We start from the raw sequence: 18988 nt of genomic DNA on the forward strand, positions 1-18988 counted from the left end.
CGTGTTCGGAAGAAAAAAAATCTTCATAAAAAAGAAGCTTTTAAAACAATGTAAAAATAAGAAGAAAAAAAGAAAGTCACTAATGAAATCTCTTTCACAGCGTTTACATTTCGTAAGTAAAATGGCGTTTGTTTAGGCAGAACCCCAAAAGAAAATGTATTGCCTCTTGTGTCTGAAATACTACCGAGATATACTGCTGTCACCGTTCAGTTATCACCGGGGAATCCTTTCTAGCCCACACAACTGTTTTCGTCTATTCCAGGTGAGAACTAGGTCATCAATATATGACAATTTTTTCATTGTAAAGGTAATTTTAGTAGTCGATTACATGTCAAACTAATAAGTAAGACTATTTTAAAATGACTTTAAGTATCAGTAGATCGATATAAAATAGTTCGTGTACTAAAATCAATTTAATTAGATAAAAATATCACAGGTTGAATTCACAATACGTTATCTTTTAAAGTGTGTTTATATATTTCTCGATTACAAACAGTAGTCGATTACGGTTGTCACGCTGACTTGACACACCTAGGCCAATCGTTCACCTGTATTTCAAGCAGAGCGACGGACTTGGTTCAGAAAAAAATGGCGTCCTCGCTGGTGTTACGTCTGCTTGTATTGGCAACGACTTTTTCGCAGATACATGCACAGGCCGCCACCACTGGAAATACAGCTTTCGATGCTTTGGATGGACTAGGATGTAGTCAGGTATTACAGAAAAAAAGTAGTTAGTTTACACCCCGTGGCTGTGGTGTAAATCCACCCCACGTTAAGTAATGCAGTTGTGGGGTTTGTTTTGTTTTTTTATTGAACACTTCCGTATTAGTATTAGATTAGACTAGATCTAGTCGATGAGAGATAGTTTTAGTAAAAGTAATAGGCATTAGCCTATTAGGGCCTATAATTAGGCCTATCATTATGCAATTATTGTGATGTACTCGAGAAACGTTTCATTAATGTAAAGACTGTAAGGCGTAAGGCGGTGTATTGAGTGTAAGGTAGTAGATCTAGAGTCTAGTCTAGATCTAGAGAGTCTAGTTGTTTTTCTTGCAACTTAAAAATTAATAGGCCCAAGCTAGGCTAAATATAAAAAAAGTATTTAAAAAAGTGTTAGGTAGCCTAGGCCTAATACTAATTCCCCTACACTTGAGGCTGAGCTGAAAATTAAAATGATTGTAGCCTAAATTTAGCCTAATGGTATTAACTTTTCCTTAGCCCATTGGTTCTGTATTAAATTCTGTATCCCTGGTAATAATGAGAGATTTAGGCCTTATATAATGATTATTAGTTCAGGCCTATTGAATCTACCATGTGTAGGAGGAGAAACAGTATCTCCATCAACTCCATGGTGTGTAATCTGTAAAATCACAATCAACATTTAGCCTATGAATTTTTCTTACCTAAATAAAAAAATCATTAGGCCTAATAGACCTAATATAATAAGCATACACTAAATAAACATAATACGCCTACTTAATATAAGACTTGTAGGCCTAATAGTTACACTTATTTTTTTATACCCCATTTTTAGGCTACAGATAACATACATACAGTACGCAATTGTTTTCCTAATACACTACAATGTAGATAGTTGATATATAGACATATCTATTATTACTACTACTACTTTCAACAATTATGCTTTAATTAGCATACTAGTCACCACACTACTATTATTAGCCTTACTGGACCTATTGTGGCTAAGGGCCTATATTTACATTATTCACAAAAATAGCCTTAAGTTTCAATGTTAGATACGTCTATATTTTAGCTGACAGAACACCATTCAATATCAACTAAACTCTTCAGTAGGACTGCCATTGAGTGGCTTCTGATGTAGCTAAACATTATGTTTAAAATAAAATCAGCTTTTTTATGTATTTTTTATCAGTAAATTTTCAAATGGAAGGGTGGGGTTATTTTTAAAACCATATAATGGAGAGTTCTGGGGTTGTTTATTTTTTTTTTGTGTGTAGTTTTGTTTGTTAAAAAAGAAAACAGATGTTCCCTTATCTCACTTCATGGACAACATGATATACATAGACATTATTTACTCAAGCTGATAAGTGTAATATCAAATGACATCATATGTAAAATAAAATACAAAAAACATGCATGCCACAATATCTATGTTTAGAAGATATACATACACATTTTAAGTGACAAAGATAATTATATATTTAAAAATAAGCCTTATTATTAGAATTGATATGCTGAATCAAATTTGTGTTGTAAAAAATTTAAAACAGCACTAGCTACTATAGTAATAGAGTACTGTATAGAGGTACACATGGGTAATAATTTTGGTTGTAATTTCAGTTTAACCATTAATGTCCCATTCATTATACCAAAACTCCACCCATGACGGCCCAATGTAAGGAGCATAACTCTGTATGATCAAGTGAATAGTTTCACAAAATATTTGTTTTTGTCTAAATGAAATTGAAAATTAAGATAAAAACTACTGCTTAATGTTGAGAATAAACCTGGCTTTCCAACAGTATTAAATAGAATATATTATATTCGGTACAAGTACAGAATAAAAATAAAAAATGTCGGAGAAAATTCAAAACACGTCATTTTCGGTAGTCAACTTTATTTATTTTTATCTAAACAACTATGCATCGAATTTAACAGTTAAATATCAATTTGGTTATGTTTAAGATATATAATTCATAAAATACATGCCTAGATACGTTTAGAGGCATTATTTTATTTTTAATATTAAATCTACTAAAAATAGGACAGATGAGTCTTAAATTTTGAGATAGAAAGAAACTTTTATTTTTTATCTTTCAAAAGCGCCATTGAAATTAGAAGACCGGAAAAGGATGCTGAAACTATCCGACTTCCTGTTTAGTTAAAAATTAGGATTTGTAGGCCAAATTTTAATGAAACAAATTTAATTTTTCTATGCGTATTGTAAGCGGGCGGCAGCGGGCGTTACGGGACATTAACGGTGTCGGGCGGCAGCGGGCGTTACGGGACATTAATGGTTAAGTACCTCTTGGCTCCAATGATGAATGTACCAGTCTGGAAACTATATGTGATTTACCTTGACATTTGTACATGACACATATTTTCACACAAAAATAAGTAGGCTACATTAGCTCTTTCTCTTAAAGTTCAGATGTTTCTCTGTTATAATTTTGTTGGGGTCGTGTAGTCAGTTCTGAGCACAGAACTATGGTCCAGGAATACAAAGCCTCAAGGCTTTTGTATTAGTAGTTCTCCACATCACCTTCTGTTCAGTAATGTGTTTAATGCTATTAAACTGGGCCTAGCATATTATCCATCTCCCACATTCACAACAATTGATTACAATTGCCTTTTGGAATACATATTATATTATTCCAACTCCCTAACCTTACCAGATTTCCCTATCCCTTACTGTTGTGTTGTGAAATGTATGAGAGGGGTATATGTGGGATGGAGTTTGTGTTGCCAGGCGGTGTCGTGTCCAGATTTGTTGTCATGCCATTGTGTTTTTGAATGGAGTGAACGAGGGCAACAAGTGAAGCAACTGATTGAGTGACAGCCGAGGTGTCAGTCAGAGTTTGCGATTAGAATTAGGAGGAAGCATGTTTGTGACCAGGAACAGAGAGATGGATACTATAAAGCTGACTTAATGCTCCCTAACTCAACTCCTAGTGTTGGTCTGTACCTACATATGTTGTTACAAAGTAGGCCCTTACAGTTACACACTTTGCGGAGCTGATACGGTTCTCCACAATTAGAAAACATGAGTATACAATCCCTATTATACCAGACATAGGACTGGTTCAGTAGAAAATACACTCCGTCCCACATATACACCCTTACCATATACCTATGTGTATCTATTTTTAATTGACCAGGTAATTGAAAGGAAGGTAATGTACATTGGGCAGTTGAAGGGGTGAGAGATACGGTCCTGATCTCATTAAACTATAATTGACGCAAGCTGAAATTCATAAGGATTTTAATTTACGGGTTATTTATTGGTACAATAAATAGTTCTGCATTGCATATTTTACATCCAACATCCACAGTTCAAGGCCATTATCATGGAGGCTCAGCTAGAAGAGACATTCCGAAGCCCACAAGCCCTGACATTGTTTGTGTTTAATGACACAGCCTACGCCCTGATGCCACCTTACAGGCTTGGCACTTTGTATGACAAGACAAGTGGAAATAATTTAGGTGCTAAGGAATATGTCAACTCCTTTACATGTAAGTAAAAAAAAAATTGCACAAATATCCAATATATAGCTTTCTATTTCTCTCTCTCTCTCTCTTTTAAGTAACATAAAATAGATGGCATGCATCTCCAATAGCCTCTGACATTTAAGTCCAGGCCTTGGTCTTCTGCTTGTGTGGCAACGCTGCTTTTACTAATAGGTGAATGTGAAGCGGTGAATGCCGGATACTTGGCACCAAAAATCTGGTATCTATCGACAGATGGGGCTACTCAGCCTAGTTAAGTAAGGCGATTCATCTAGATGCAGTGCCACTCTGATTTTAAACCCCATTTTGGTAAAAAGGATTCAGGGGTAAATCTTGAAGGAGTTATGTTTACCAGTTATGTTCTGGCCTTCTTTTGGAAACTTTCTGTAACTGAGCTGGTACCAAATATATTGCCTATCTTTTCATTGGACTGTACTGGCAAGGTCAATGGAGGGATCGTGATGCTTGGCCTAATTTTTGCTTTCCCATTTCAATCTATGATGACAGATAGACTGAAGAAGCAAGTTAAGTTAAATAAAAGCTGTAAAAAAATACCTTAATTTCCAAATAATTAAATCTGTTTAAAGCTTCAACATAAGTTGATTTGTTTGTTTTATTTTTTATACTCCTAAAATTTAGTAACTGAAGCAGTTGAAACATCTGCCTTTAGTGATGCTAATCCTATCACGACATATTCTGTAAGGAACCGTAAAGTATTTCTCAACAAAAGAGACCTCAGGAGTGGTGTAAGTATGAGTTATCTGCCATATTTTTAGATTTCCACATAGAAACATTTTATCTTTCTAGTTAATCCATTACCCCGTTTGTTTTAGCTTGTCATCTTGTTTTACTGTGGTCAATAATTCTCATATTATTTGTCCAGTTGTTATTCAATACATGTTTAACATAGAAGTTTTTAAAAAACAAAGCTAGTTTATGAGCTTTGCCTGTAAAATAATAGTGGTTTATTCCATGAATAAAGTCAATATAGAGACATTTTTGTTTTTTTATTTATATTTTCAAAGGTTTTACAATTTTTTAACTACATTATTGAGTTTGGTCTGATGCCTTTATTTTATGTTTTTGTCTGAACATCAGTAACCCTAATAGTTATGTATTTCCTTATCTAACAAATGGCATTTCCTCACCAGAATGTAGCCAGTGGTACCCCAGGCCCAACAAAATATTTCTGTAACGGAGGAATGTTAATCCGGCCCAACATACAAGCTGGCCAGCACCTGATTCACATCATAGACCAGGTTTTAGACATGCCACTAGAGGACAATGCCCTGGCTTATGTGTCTGGCTACAACCCGTCTAAGTTAACGTAAGTTCACATAAGTAGTTTCATGTGCACAAATTGGTCTGTTCACCTTTGAGTTAGACCTAATTTTATTATTTCTTACATCAATCTCATCACAGCCTTTAAAGTCATCATAAGGCACAATACTTTATTCATTTTTCTGTTATTAGCTCAGTTTAAATAGTTGGTTATATTATTTCCTTTGTTTGGATACCTCTGAATCCACTAAGTTCAGATAAGTAAATACTGCTTTTGTTAAGGAAAATGAAAATAAGCATTGTTTTACTTCTGAGGTTAGCTTAACTCATCTTATTGGTTATGCTATTTTGTTTTTTAAGTGTGCATGCAAATTTTAGTTAGCATTTTAATATCTTTTGTGATTTAGTGCATTGTTATTTCAGAATTTTTACAGTGTAGAAAATGTTTTGTTATGTGTTTATCTGTGAGTGTATGTTTGCTGGCATTAAATAACCAGTAGTATTCTCGGTACTCCAGGTATTTATTCTTCAGCAAGATTATGGAGTTTCTAAGAAAAGCCCCACAGGAAGATGGAGAATACAACTACAACAAACAGGTCCAACAAATCCTTGCAGGCAAACAGGTGACGTTTTTCATCCCGTCTGACGAGGCTTTGAACCTGATCCCATCACAGAAACTCAGTGAGCTACAGGGCAACACCAGGCTGATGCTGGAGGTATGTGTAAATTTGATTATATTATCTGATTTGACTGTTGATATAGAATATAATGTTTTTTTGTGGTAGTCTTTGTTTGTTAAGTAGGTTGGGTTAAGTTCTCATTGTTTTGATTTGTGTGGTTAGCACTAAGTCTGTTAGTTTCCCAATTTTAATCTAGAACCCACCAAAGCTAGGTTGATGCAAGAATAACCTACCACATGCCCCCTTGCCCTGAATAAAATAATCATCTCCAGCATGCCATTTGTGAAATAAATTTACTTTGTCATCCCCACTTTAAAAATGTTTTGCTATTCTTTCTATTAAAACAATTCTATAGTTGATTAAAGTTTATTTTTAATAATCATGTAGTAATGTTACTTAAGGATACTCCATAAGTGGCACCACAATCTTATGGAGGGGGTTTGGGTTATTCTTGTTTGATAATGGGAAGGTAGGTTGGGGGTTCAAAAATTATAACACACTAATTCATTTTAATTGTCAAGGCGAATATGTTTTTAATTAAACAAATTATTCACATGCGTTACTTTGATATGAATTAATTCTTTATGGATTTTATTATTTACAGATAATCACCCTCCATATCGTCCCCAACCAAGTCCTGTACACATCACTAGTTAACCACAATGAGAGATTCAACACACAGTTTAATTCAGGGGCTGTTGTCTTCAGGAAAAACTTCAACAGGGAAGCAGGTAATTAAGCATCACTTATGCTGGGTTTGCCAGGATATTTTTTTACTATTACTTTTAATAAATTTCCAACTTCAGTAATATTTCCTTGAGTACATTTGGGTAAATTATTTTATCTATTTTAATATATAACTGATTGTTTTGCAGTTCTACTCATCTAAGTGCATTGCAAACTTATATCCTTCTTCACTTTTGTCATATTATTCATTATATATGTATTCTTATATTTGATTTTACAATACAAGCATATGATACTTGCTTATTGAAGAACTCAATTCATTTTACTTTTTAAATTGATCTAAGTTTACTAACTTTATTTAAGTTTATGTGACGGGTGCACTAAAAGGCGGCCGAACTGTAACAGCCAAACTTAACCCAGGCAACAGAACTGTTCTCAATGGTGTTGTCCATCAGATTGATGCCATGCTGGGATTTGTTTACAAGACTGCTATTGAGGAGATTCAGATTGATCCTAACACTCAGTAAGGTTTTTTGATAGCTGGCATTAAATTTTTCTTAGTCTATGGTGAAAAATGTGTAACATATAGGTCTTCTTCATTCAGCTGTCATCTTTGAGATTCTTTTAGAGGTTTCTGCCAAAATCCTTATTTCCAAACCTAATACTATCATTTTTAGTATTTAGAGTTAAGCCTAAAAGTAAAAAAAAATGGCCCAAAAAATTTCCTGCCGTTGCCATGGTGATGGTGGCCATATCTGGGATTTTATTTACCATAAAGTACTACATTTTTTTTTTTAAACATTCAATATAAAGACCACATGTACTCCCACTGAAAGATGTCTAATCATATTTTGGCATAACCTAGAAAGCATAACTTTTTTTTTTCCTTTTTTAAATTTATTATCTGTTTTTTTTACTTTTGTATATACAAAATATAGAGAAAGTCTTGTAATCGTGCAAAAAAAAATTGAGATTTTTTTACAAATCTCGACGTTTTACACCTCACTGATACGGAAAAACATAATTTTGCAATCTTGTCTGTGTTTGTGTGTATGTCTGTGTGTAAACACGATAACTTGGGTACCGTTACAGCTAGGTTGATGAAATTTAATATATAAGTATTTTATCGAAATCGTAGATCCGTATCAACTTTAGAGCTATTTTTGATAACCCGCAGTGGTACTTTTTTCTACTTTGAATTTTTCAAAAGCCTATAACTTGAGAACTATTTAGGATAGATAAATGAATTTTCACATGTAAGTAAAAGATCTGGAAGTACTAATTTACGCTATTTCCGATTTCTCAAAAAACGCATGTAAATTTATAAAGTACTAATAATATTGTGCACGAATATGCACATTTTGTTTTGTGTTAGCTTGGTGGGCAATTCTTTTTTCTATGAGATTCTATTCTATTTTTAAAAGTTTAAGTAATTAAAAATCATGTCTATATTCCAAGTTATATAAGAATATTCGAGAAAGTTTAGCGGAGATCACTCCCGGTTTATTCTTTAGCAGAGTTTAATTTTGCATTCCATTTTAGTCTCTTCTGATTTTTTCAAATGACTGGTATTTTAAAATTATTTTCTGGCAGTTTTGATTTTCCTACAACTGTCCTTTAAATAATATTCAAATTTTTTTCTATTTTCATTTTACAGAAACTTTGAGCAGCTGATCTTTGCAGCAAGAAAAGATCTACAGAACTACATCACAGCCACCAGTGGTGTTGTTGTTTTTGTACCAACCAACCCAGCTATGTACGCCATCGCTAACGTCTACCAAAACTACATCAACAACCAGTCATTGATCAACATGGTGGGTGGTTTAAAGAATTTTTTTTTTCCATAGCGATCTCTATGCACTTGACAGTAGGAGTAGAGTAGCACACAGTAACTGTTACAGAGGTTGTGAGCTTTATAAATGGGAGCTCTCAATTAAGCTGTGAGGATTTACACTACAGCTTGATTTCCACTACCAGATCATTTCAATACGATTTCATTCTGAGAAAGCAGGATAATTAGGCCTACTTAACACAGAAAGTTTAATTCTTATTTTATTCCACAATTATAGATGACATAGTCACTAAATATGTGACATTCTAGACAAGACTTGAGTATATATATGCACACAAGAAGAACACTGTATACAATTTCTGGCACAAAACCTTCCTCTTCTTTACACACAACAAGACAAAGTGCAAACTATCCTTCTTCCCCAGCAACAACGCTACTACACTAAAATGTCACAGCTTTGCTTACCGTGTCACAAAGCAAAAATCTTTTCACAACACATACTCTCATACCTTTATGATAGTCAACATTCATTTCTTATTGAAGTCTGTGCTAATATTTTAAAGGACTTTCCAGCTATTTCAGTACTTGACTTAATCAAAAGATTAGAAATCACCGGCTCATAATGCTGAACCTGTGATTCCCTTTATCCATAAGTTACAAAAATGGATTAAAATGGACCATCTTAATTGTTTTTGCTGTAACACAACTATTAACATTAATTTGTCAGCAAATTTTTTCAGCGTTTGTATTCTGTACACAATTTTTGTGTACCAACAGGTCTGGTTCTATATAAGCTGGAGCCAAATGTTTATTATCATAAAATTTTTTTTTATCTCAATAACTCTGTGCAGTTTATTAATGTTTAATTTTAAAATTTGTATAAATAATCTGTTGCCTATTTATCACATAGGTTCTAGAGATGAGCCTTCTACAACAAGGCCAGTCTATAAACTTAATGGATTATAACGGAGGATATGAAGCTTATAAAACAGCTGTCTCAAGATACAATGGACGTCTGATCAAGGTTTACAGTGAAGGGAATGGTAAAATACAATGCTTTTCAATTATATTACATTTTGATTACAAATTATTTAACTTTAATTTTCACAAACTTATTAATACATTTGTTTAAATAATGAAGTGGCTAAATTGTATTTGAAATGAAAATGTTTTAAAGAGCGTTCATGCTTTTTATCTCACAATTATAGACACATGGGTAGAAGGAGGATATGTGAAGGCCAGAGTGATCAAACCTGACATAGGTGTCACTAATGGTGCGGTCCATCAGATTGATGCAGTTTTTGGGATTCCCACTCGGGATATTCCGTACACTGTTTTCTGTGAGGACTGGCTCGTGTGAGTAGATTGTTTTATTTAAATGGAGAAAAATATTCTTACTTGCAAATAGAAATATTATTTTAGGACTACAACAATGCACATGTGATAAGTTCAGTCTCACTCCCTCTTCAGTATCACAACACTTATTTAAGATTATTCATTTTAAGTTGAAGTTACTTTTGCATATTGTCAGAACAGTGAAATTTTATTCTATGACTGCTCTCAAAGTTCAAGATACCAGTACAAAAATAATTGTTTAAAAAATGTGTTGCTTAAGTAGTAAAAAATTTTATGTAACCTGTAAAATAACAACCACTCTAATGTTAGCATCTTAAATTTTTGCACAAGGAAGATGTTATAGTTTCCGGACTTTTTTCTCCATATCTTTTTAAAGAATCAATAAACTTTTACTTTAATTTAAAATCAGTTTATATCATATCCAATCATAACTGAAAATAAATAAATATTCATTTGTATGTTTAATGTAAAAATAGAAAGAAAAAATGATTTCACTGAATAAAGTGCATGTGCATAAAAATCAGTTAATATTGGTTAAATAAAATTACTTGTAATTCTTAGAAAGGTATTCAATGTTGATTTTTAAAAATTTTCTGTGTTTTATCCAAAAGGTCAACCTACATCCAGCTAAAGTACGTAGGTCTGGACGCCTACATGAGAGATCCAACTCTGACCAGAAACCAGGACTGTGTGTTTAGTGCCAGTGCTGCTGCTGGTCAAGTCCCTCCTGCTGCTGGCACCTGGCAAACTAACACTGGACAAGCCAATCAGAATCAAAATTTCTACGGAGGCTTGTGTGGCGATGGTCTTCACAGGTATAGACTTTTTTTTCATATGCATGTTCATTATTCTCATTCAGCACTGAGAAACTTTTGGTAATGTCCAAAATAGCACTTCATCCAATTTTTTTTTTAAATTAATTATATGAAGTACTTTTGTCAGTTTTCTGTAATGAAACAATTACTAACTGTAACTTTTTTTATATTAATACACCATTTACACATACGTTTCAATTTTCCTTAGATGTGAGTTTACATTTTTTGTACCAAATGGAACTGCTATTGACAACTTTGCATTGACTGCTTATGGACGACAAATTATGAATGACCAGAGGAGATGGAGATGGGTAAGGTTTTTTCTTCTTTAATTTTGTTACATTGTTCATTAGACATTCATGAGAACTGCTATCTTCAGAGCGACTACTTGATATAAATACTTGTTTTTAAACTAAAATTTATGAAAGTATATGATTTTTAAAAGCCTTTTTAAAGTTACCTATCAATGGAATCGATACAGTTTCTAATTCAATAATTATGAAAGTGTTATGATTAGTAAACCACTACATTAGATTCATATAGATTATTTTTTAAAAATACGTATTCATCATGAGCTGGATTTGATGTTCAGAGCAATTCAATTATAAGTTGTAGATCAAAAGCATTGATATTGTTACTTTTGTTTCATTGTATAAATAGGCTGTCATATTAGCATATGTAAAGGACTGAATTCTTTTTTTTATTTTTAGCTTCTAAGAAGTGTAACGGACTTGTTTTTTTGGTTTATTTTTAGCTCCTAAGAAGATTAATCACATTCAGAGAGAAGATTTACATTGACCAGCTGGCTTATGGTGCACCTAGGAGTTATTATGCTGACAATGGTGAAGAGATCATCATACAGACAGACTCCAGGTCCAATATCCCCAGTGGACAAAGAAGTGAGTAGAAGATTTAACACATGATTATGACTAATGATAATATTGTGATCCTTCATGATAGAACAGATTCCTACTTCTAGTAAATTGTAATTTTTTTTGTATTGTAATTTAATGTTCTTAGTAAGTAAATTTAAGATTTAATTTTTCTACCTACATACTTCCAAGTTTTCCTGCTTAGATCCAGGGTGGAATTATTTCCCAACTTATATTCTATTTATGATTTTTTTTTCTAAATAAATCATTTTTTAAAGTTCAAATACAAAATTTAATTCATTCTTCTTAAAATAATTCCACTTGCACTATTTTTAAATAAACAAAGCTTGTGCTAATTCCAAAAATGACTACCTCCAGTTTTAAAATTACTTAGGCCCAAAATCCATATGTATCTAGTTTAAGATTTTTAATATTTAAAATATATTGGTAATTGCTAAAAATTGACAGGTTGTTTAAAGCTTAGTATCAATTCCTTAGACCTGACCATAATCTTTAGCAACTACTGAGGCTGTTTGCGTGTTCGGGTTGAGAGAAAACTGACCGTAACCTTTCACTTTACTGTCGTATTAATCTCATATAAAGATTAATCTTGAATCTGTTGTCCCCCGTCTAAAATTTGTATGAGCAGAAAACTTATTTTAAAAAATTATTTTCTCTTTACCACAGCAACCTACATCATGTTTGGAGGTGTCAGAGCGCAAGTTGTACACTCAGATATTGGGGCCACCAATGGTGTCATCCACATTATAAGCTCTCTACTTTTTATACCAGAGGACTTAAACAGGGACATCAGCGGTGCGGCTCAACATAAGTTATCGGTACATTTTGTGTTAACTTTCAGTATACTTGCAATAATTATCTCAGCCTTAAAATTGTTAACAAACTTGTAGATATTCTATCATTAGATCTGTTTCTTTTGCTGCACATAAAACACTATAAGGCATTTGTACATATTATGGTTGTAAATTGGCCCTTCATTGGACAGCTGTACATTTTTCTTACCAGCAAATTTTAATAACCAGCCTAGTTAGGATGAGTTTTAGGTTTTTAATCAACCCCTAATTTTAGATTTTAGTAATGCCAAAATTTTGTCAGCATCCAACTATCTTCTACTTCTTTTTATCCTCAACTACCCACTACTAAGTTAAATATGTAAGGTTTCCTACTTTATTTAATAATGTTTAATTTATGACTACTGTAAATTATGCATATTTCAAACTAGTAATACTTACACAGCACTTACATTTACATCATGAATACCATACATGTCTGGAAAAAATGCAACAAATTAATTTTATTATATGGAAACATTTTCCCCACTGAACATGTATATTTACTTGCTGGGTTATTTCTCTTAGACGTGTAGTTAGTGTTGTAATTGCAAACATAGTGTTTAAATAATATGGGTTCTGTGTTTAACAAAATACAAATTAAAATCAGCTTGTAAAATTTATTATCTAACACCGCAATTACACTTGTGACATGTACGCTATACACATCTAGAAAAATAAACTTTGCCATAAGTTTATTTTATCAGAATTTATCAGGGGGGGGAGGGTTTAATCACTTACTTCGAAGATATTTTTTTTAGACATGTGTAATATGCGTGTTGCAGGTGTAAATGTTGTATACCAATTTTTGTGCGTGTGGTTTGTTGACAGAAAATTAGTCCTATTTTAGACTCTATTCAAATAATCAATTCACACTGTGGTTGACATTTGTTTTTAAAGTAAGCAGATTTTTTTTATGTTAATAAGCTGATGTAGCAGCTATGTGAAGCATATACATTTAATAGAAGTTTGCCTTATCAGTGTTGAATTTTATGTACATAAGCGTGAATATTCTTGTGGTCAAGTTTTCTACAATGGCATAATATTACTGGTATGAGATGTAAGTAGTTAGTCATAACACCAGATACAGATTTTATATGTACAGAAATGTTAGCTCAACTGTAAACTGTGCGAACATAATTATGCACAAAACAAATTATGCTAATTCGCTTTCATGTAGTGATATTTCAAGAAAAAGTGTTTCATTTAACAATTTTCATGTGATCATTTTTCGCAAACGTATATGAATTATCTAGTTAATAAGAAAAAAAATTCCCTTAAGCACATTTATATGTGCGGTTTTCATCAGCATATTTTTTTCTGGTCATAATAGAAATGTGTAGGCTTTAAAACAATAGGGTAGTGAGGGCAGTCCCTATTGGTTCTGTTCTCTCAGTTAATGTAAATGAGCTGTGGACTGGATTGTTGCTGTGGGTTGAAGACCTGTGTAAGAAATTGTGTGCTCTACATCTTGCCAGCATCACCCCAGACACTGTGTGTAACTAATTTGCTTCCAATTGACTTCTTCATGTTTAATATCTCTAAAGATATTTTAATTTGTTTTATCATGTTTCTTTTATTAATTAACATTTTGTTTTAACATCATTCATAATTCCCTTAATATATAATGTTAGCAGCGTGTGAATTTTATAAGATTAAAATTTGTTAGATAATAGATCATTAATATTCAAATTTATTGAGACTAGTAGTTTGGATTTATGATGTAAAGATAACACTTTTTCCGCTGTGTTGCTGAAATCCGATTTTTTTTATTTAAAGATTTTTTTAAAAAATATTTGTAAATTTTACTTTGCTAGACTTTTTCTCAAAAAAAAATCATTTAAAGTTTTCTCACAAAATGGTTACGCTGACAAATTAATTTCACAAATTATTTCCCAATGGCCATTTTTTTGTGTGTGTATGATTTATTTTTTTGTGTGAATTTTTAGTACATTTTTTTTTTAAGCCCTTTTACTACATTTGTTTCAACAATTCTAACCATTCCTTACCAAAGTTGCACATATTATGTGCATACATGAACACAGTCTGAGTCGTATTTATACTGTCTCAATTCTACCACCTGTGTAAATTATATATATTGTTGAATTTTTTGAAATTTTAATTTTCAAATAAATAATTTCTTCCTGAAAAGTTCTATTAATACCCACATGAGAGTTGATTTCTTTACATGTCTGATCAAATTTATGGACAGCCCTTTGAATGGTCCATCGTAAATGAGTGACATGTTAATGTAGTTAGAAAAAAAAAATTGTAAATAGTGCTCAATATCCTCAGGTTGGTGTCAAAGATGTTTAGAATAAAGTTGTGCTTATAGTTCATCATGGTAAAGTTTCATCAAAACATGAACTCAGACTAAACTTCTTTCTACATCAAAAAATATTACTTAAATATTTGTGTACAGTTGAATTATAACAAATATACATTTGTTGATTTGTGTAAGGTCTAAAAATGTTTTCTTGTATGTTTTATAAAATCTGAAGAGTTGCCAACATTATAAAGGTACAAGTTAGTGCTTGTATTGATTGTACTAACTCCAAATTGGTTCTACTGTAGTTAGGATCATTGTTTTTTTTACTATAAATTCATGTCTATTTTCTATACTCTGTATGTGTATTACACACGTTTGTTCCGATTGCAATATTCTGCACTGCTAAAACATTAACACATAGGTTTATATTGTTTTTGTTCATTTTTTCAATACATTTTTTTCGCCTTATGAGTGTTGTCAAATCTATTACAATTAATTTTTAGGTTTTACATCACTGAAATTTTAAGTTCAGTGGTTTTGTGTTCTACAACTTTAGAATTTTTAAACTTGTGAATGATTTCACTGTAAAAAGATTGTGTTGTTACTGTAAGTTGCCAGCCTTTTGACTCAATTTTATTGCAGCTGTTACCTTTTACTAATTGTTCAATGTATGCACAGTGGAAATACATTTTTAATGTATCTTTTACACAACTTTTACAGCAACTGCAAACACATTTCTCAATTTTTGTGCAGCTATGTTTAACTTCACTACTATCTAATCTACACTTTATTGTTTTGTTCTTATTTACATTAACTAAAGCAAATGATACATTAATGCATAAGCTCTCTTTACTACCAGTAAACTACTCCTGTTTGTAGCACTTTTAGAAAAAGGATTTAATGTATTTAAACATTTTTATTCTGTAAATTTAGATTGCAGAAAACATTTTGCTCAACACTTTGATAAAGATGCAGCGATTTAGCTGATAAAATATGTTGTGTGCATGCGACTGACCCATGTTTTAGATTTCTATTCGCTACAGATCACGCCTTGTTGGGTAGCTAAATTTTAAAATTGTCTTGCATTTAGTTTTGTCAGTTGTAAGCATTTGTTCTTCTTTTTCTGGTTTTGTCAACTAGATTATCCTATGCAAGGATTTTATGTTCTACAGGCATATATTCAGTGTTTGTTGACAGCTAAGAGGAGACCTTTATTAGTGGCTAAGATGCATATAAATTATTATAGATGTGTTGCTGTTGAAGTTGCATGTATACACAACATATCATTCATACTGCACAAAAAGGATGGCTTCATCACTTATGAGTACTTGATATTACTAATTGTTGGATGTTCAGATAGTTCAATTCTGTATTGTAATGGTCAGTTGGGCGTGTGGTTGTTTGATATGCATGTTTCTATTATCTGTGTAAATACAATTTAACAATCAGAATTTGATTTCTATCTCTTTTTGTGTAAATATATTTTTTTTTCTGATTGTCACCATTAGCATGTTATTGTTATAATATCAGCCATTTATAATTTATTTCTGCTAGATCACATTCCACTACTGTTGATTTACAATATGATGTATATTGCAGCTAAGTAATAAGCTCATTTTTTACTAAAGATTTGATATCTTTTAATTGGCAGATATTTTTAACCATAAAAACATGTCTGAAAGCAACATCATATTTTTCGTAATAAAATATAGTATTTACTTTTTTGTGCTTTCTGGTTGTTTTATAATTTATCCTTATGATCTTGTTGTTTTTTTCCACTCATATAGTTTAAAAGTTTAAAAGTGAAAGATATGGACTCAAAATAAATTTATTCACTAAGGTGAAAAGATCTCAGAAAATCACCCTATTAAAAAAAATACAATTTTTAACTGATGCTTCAGAATACTTACTTGCGGACTAATCACCGAAACAAAACAAAGAAGACATGTTGAAGAAAGAAATCAACCCAAGAATATGGCACAGATTATTTATAGATTTAGGAAAGTCATGGCAAGCTAGGCCCTCATTTTGGAATAGCCAGGACAACGGAGAAAGACATGGGTGAAATAATCTTGATTAAATGGTATGCATGGGGTCACTAGAAGGATCACAATGCCAGAAAGCAGGACAGGACAGAGTTGCCACAAAGGCTCTCATTCTTATGCATTAATGACAAGACTTATATCTTTTAGTGGGATGACAGGCTAACCACTACTACTACTACTATAAAGCCACCTATTCACACTTGCTAAATTAGCCAACATTGTATCTCATAACATGCTAAACTGGATAAAAGGTTACCTAAGCAACCGAAAAGCATCAGTCTCCATGCAAGGAAAAAGAAGTCACACTGTAACTATAAAAAATGGAGTCCCTCAAGGAGGAGTCTTGTCTCCTACTCTCTTTCTCATTTATATAAATGACTTAAATGAAAACATCCCAAGGAGAGTAAAAAGAAGCATGTTTGCAGACGACCTTTCACTAATCAGCACAGAGGAATATATTGGTACTTCAAAATTTCGTCTTCAAGAAACACTTGACAAGCTCGGCAAATGGACCAAAAACTGGGGCTTATCCATCAATACCAAGAAAACAACTTATTCAATCTTCACCTTATCAACTAAACATCAAAAAATGAAACTTACCCTAGAAAACCAAGAGCTAGAAAAAAATGACCACCCCAAATACCTAGGAGTCACTTTTGACACTCGACTTACCTGGAGAAAACAAATAGAAAACACACAAAGTAATGGGATCAAAAGACCTAATCTAATGAGGAAACTGGCAGGAACAGACTGGGGTGCAAATCACCACATCCTGAAAAAAACCTACACCAGCTATGTGAGACCTACGTTAGAATATGGTGCTTCGGCTTGGGGCTCAGCAGCAAAAATAAATATTAGCAAAATTGACAAAGTTCAGAACATTGGTTTGAGAATAATGACAGGAGCCATGAAAACAACACCCATAAAAGCTATGGAGGAAATAGCCGCTCTTAGCTCAATAGAAGAAAGAAGAGAATCAAAAATCCTCACTCAATACACAAAGCTAGAGGCACTGGAAAACCATAACCTAAAACAAAAACTCCAGAAACCCAGTCCATCAACCAGACTACAAAGAACAAGTTTCATCAAAGAAGCAAAGAATCTGAAAAAGAAATATGAAATCGAAAATATCATTCCTGAAGCAATAAAAACTCAAAACCTCTCCCCGCCTTGGATATCCCACTGTCACTTAACCATTATTGACTCAATAGACACCATAGGAAAAAAATCAGACTATGATCTAGAAGAACTTAAGAAAATAACAAATAAACACATTAAGGATCAGTACCCCAGCAATACCTGGATTAGAGTTTTCACAGATGGCTCAGCTAAAGATGCCACAAAAAATGGCGGGGCTGGCATCCTTATTGAATGGCCAAGCGGAGAAAGCCTGGAAAAGGCAATAGCCACAGGCAGCCTATCCGACAATTTTAGGGCAGAAAAAGAAGCTTTAGAACATGCAGCAAACCTCCTGTCAGAACACCCTGAATCACCAAATAGTCAGATTGTATTTCTCACAGATGCCAAATCAGTCCTGCAATCCCTACAAAATCCAGAGTCCTATATTCAAACACTTATGACAGCACTAGAGAGGCTAAAAAATACCTGCAGCAGAATTGTGCTGCAGTGGATCCCGGGCCACTGCCAGATCCAGGGTAACGAGATCGCAGACCAGCTGGCAAAAATTGGGGGAAAGAAACCACAACCGGAAATTTCGCTACACCCAAAAGAAATAAAAAGAATAATAAAAAACAAACGCAAATGTGGTCTGTCACACACCCTCACTACATTAAAGACGACGGCTATTATTATTTAACACGAAAACAACAATACATAATCTTTCGACTTAGAACAGGCCACAACAGACTAAATCAACACATGCACAGAAAACTGAAGGTTGGGTGTAGCGAAATGTGCCCTTGTGGCAAGGCCCCGGAAAACACGGAGCACGTACTCCAGGAATGTACTTTGTATAGCCAGGCACGAGACAGACACTGGCCCCAGCCCACCCCACTCAGGGAAAAATTATATGGGGCACCTGACAAACTGGAGACCACAGTCCAGTTTGTCCACGAAGTTGGACTTGTCTGAATCCTCCACCATATTCACAAATTAAGATCGAAGAAGAAGA

The 18988-nt window shown here is 33.1% G+C and overlaps 1 protein-coding gene across 1 annotated transcript; it reads left to right on the forward strand.

Annotated features, from left to right (window-relative positions):
* The first annotated feature begins 562 nt into the window (after positions 1–562).
* Positions 563–13239, forward strand: LOC131950359 (uncharacterized). Its single transcript, XM_059312461.1, has 14 exons — positions 563–711; positions 4035–4215; positions 4849–4955; positions 5361–5536; positions 6008–6206; positions 6775–6901; positions 7221–7380; positions 8515–8671; positions 9560–9692; positions 9858–10005; positions 10617–10820; positions 11029–11131; positions 11575–11719; positions 12380–13239. Exons 1-14 carry the CDS (start codon positions 589–591, stop codon positions 12601–12603), a joined length of 2187 nt encoding a protein of 728 aa, XP_059168444.1. The 5' UTR covers positions 563–588; the 3' UTR covers positions 12604–13239.
* The last annotated feature ends 5749 nt before the right edge of the window (positions 13240–18988 follow it).

The sequence above is a fragment of the Physella acuta genome, unplaced genomic scaffold (genome assembly GCF_028476545.2).
Source record: "Physella acuta isolate Inbredline_101_S28 unplaced genomic scaffold, ASM2847654v3 ptg000756l, whole genome shotgun sequence".
NCBI lineage: Eukaryota > Metazoa > Mollusca > Gastropoda > Physidae > Physella > Physella acuta.

What these genes read in the sequence shown, in the direction of transcription:
- LOC131950359 (XM_059312461.1), top strand. Translation starts at nt 589, where the DNA reads ATGGCGTCCTCGCTGGTGTTACGTCTGCTTGTATTGGCAACGACTTTT. An exon ending in TACAACCCGTCTAAGTTAAC is followed by an intron (nt 5,537 to 6,007) that starts GTAAGTTCACAT and finishes TCGGTACTCCAG; the next exon opens with GTATTTATTCTTCAGCAAGA. An exon ending in ACACCAGGCTGATGCTGGAG is followed by an intron (nt 6,207 to 6,774) that starts GTATGTGTAAAT and finishes TATTATTTACAG; the next exon opens with ATAATCACCCTCCATATCGT.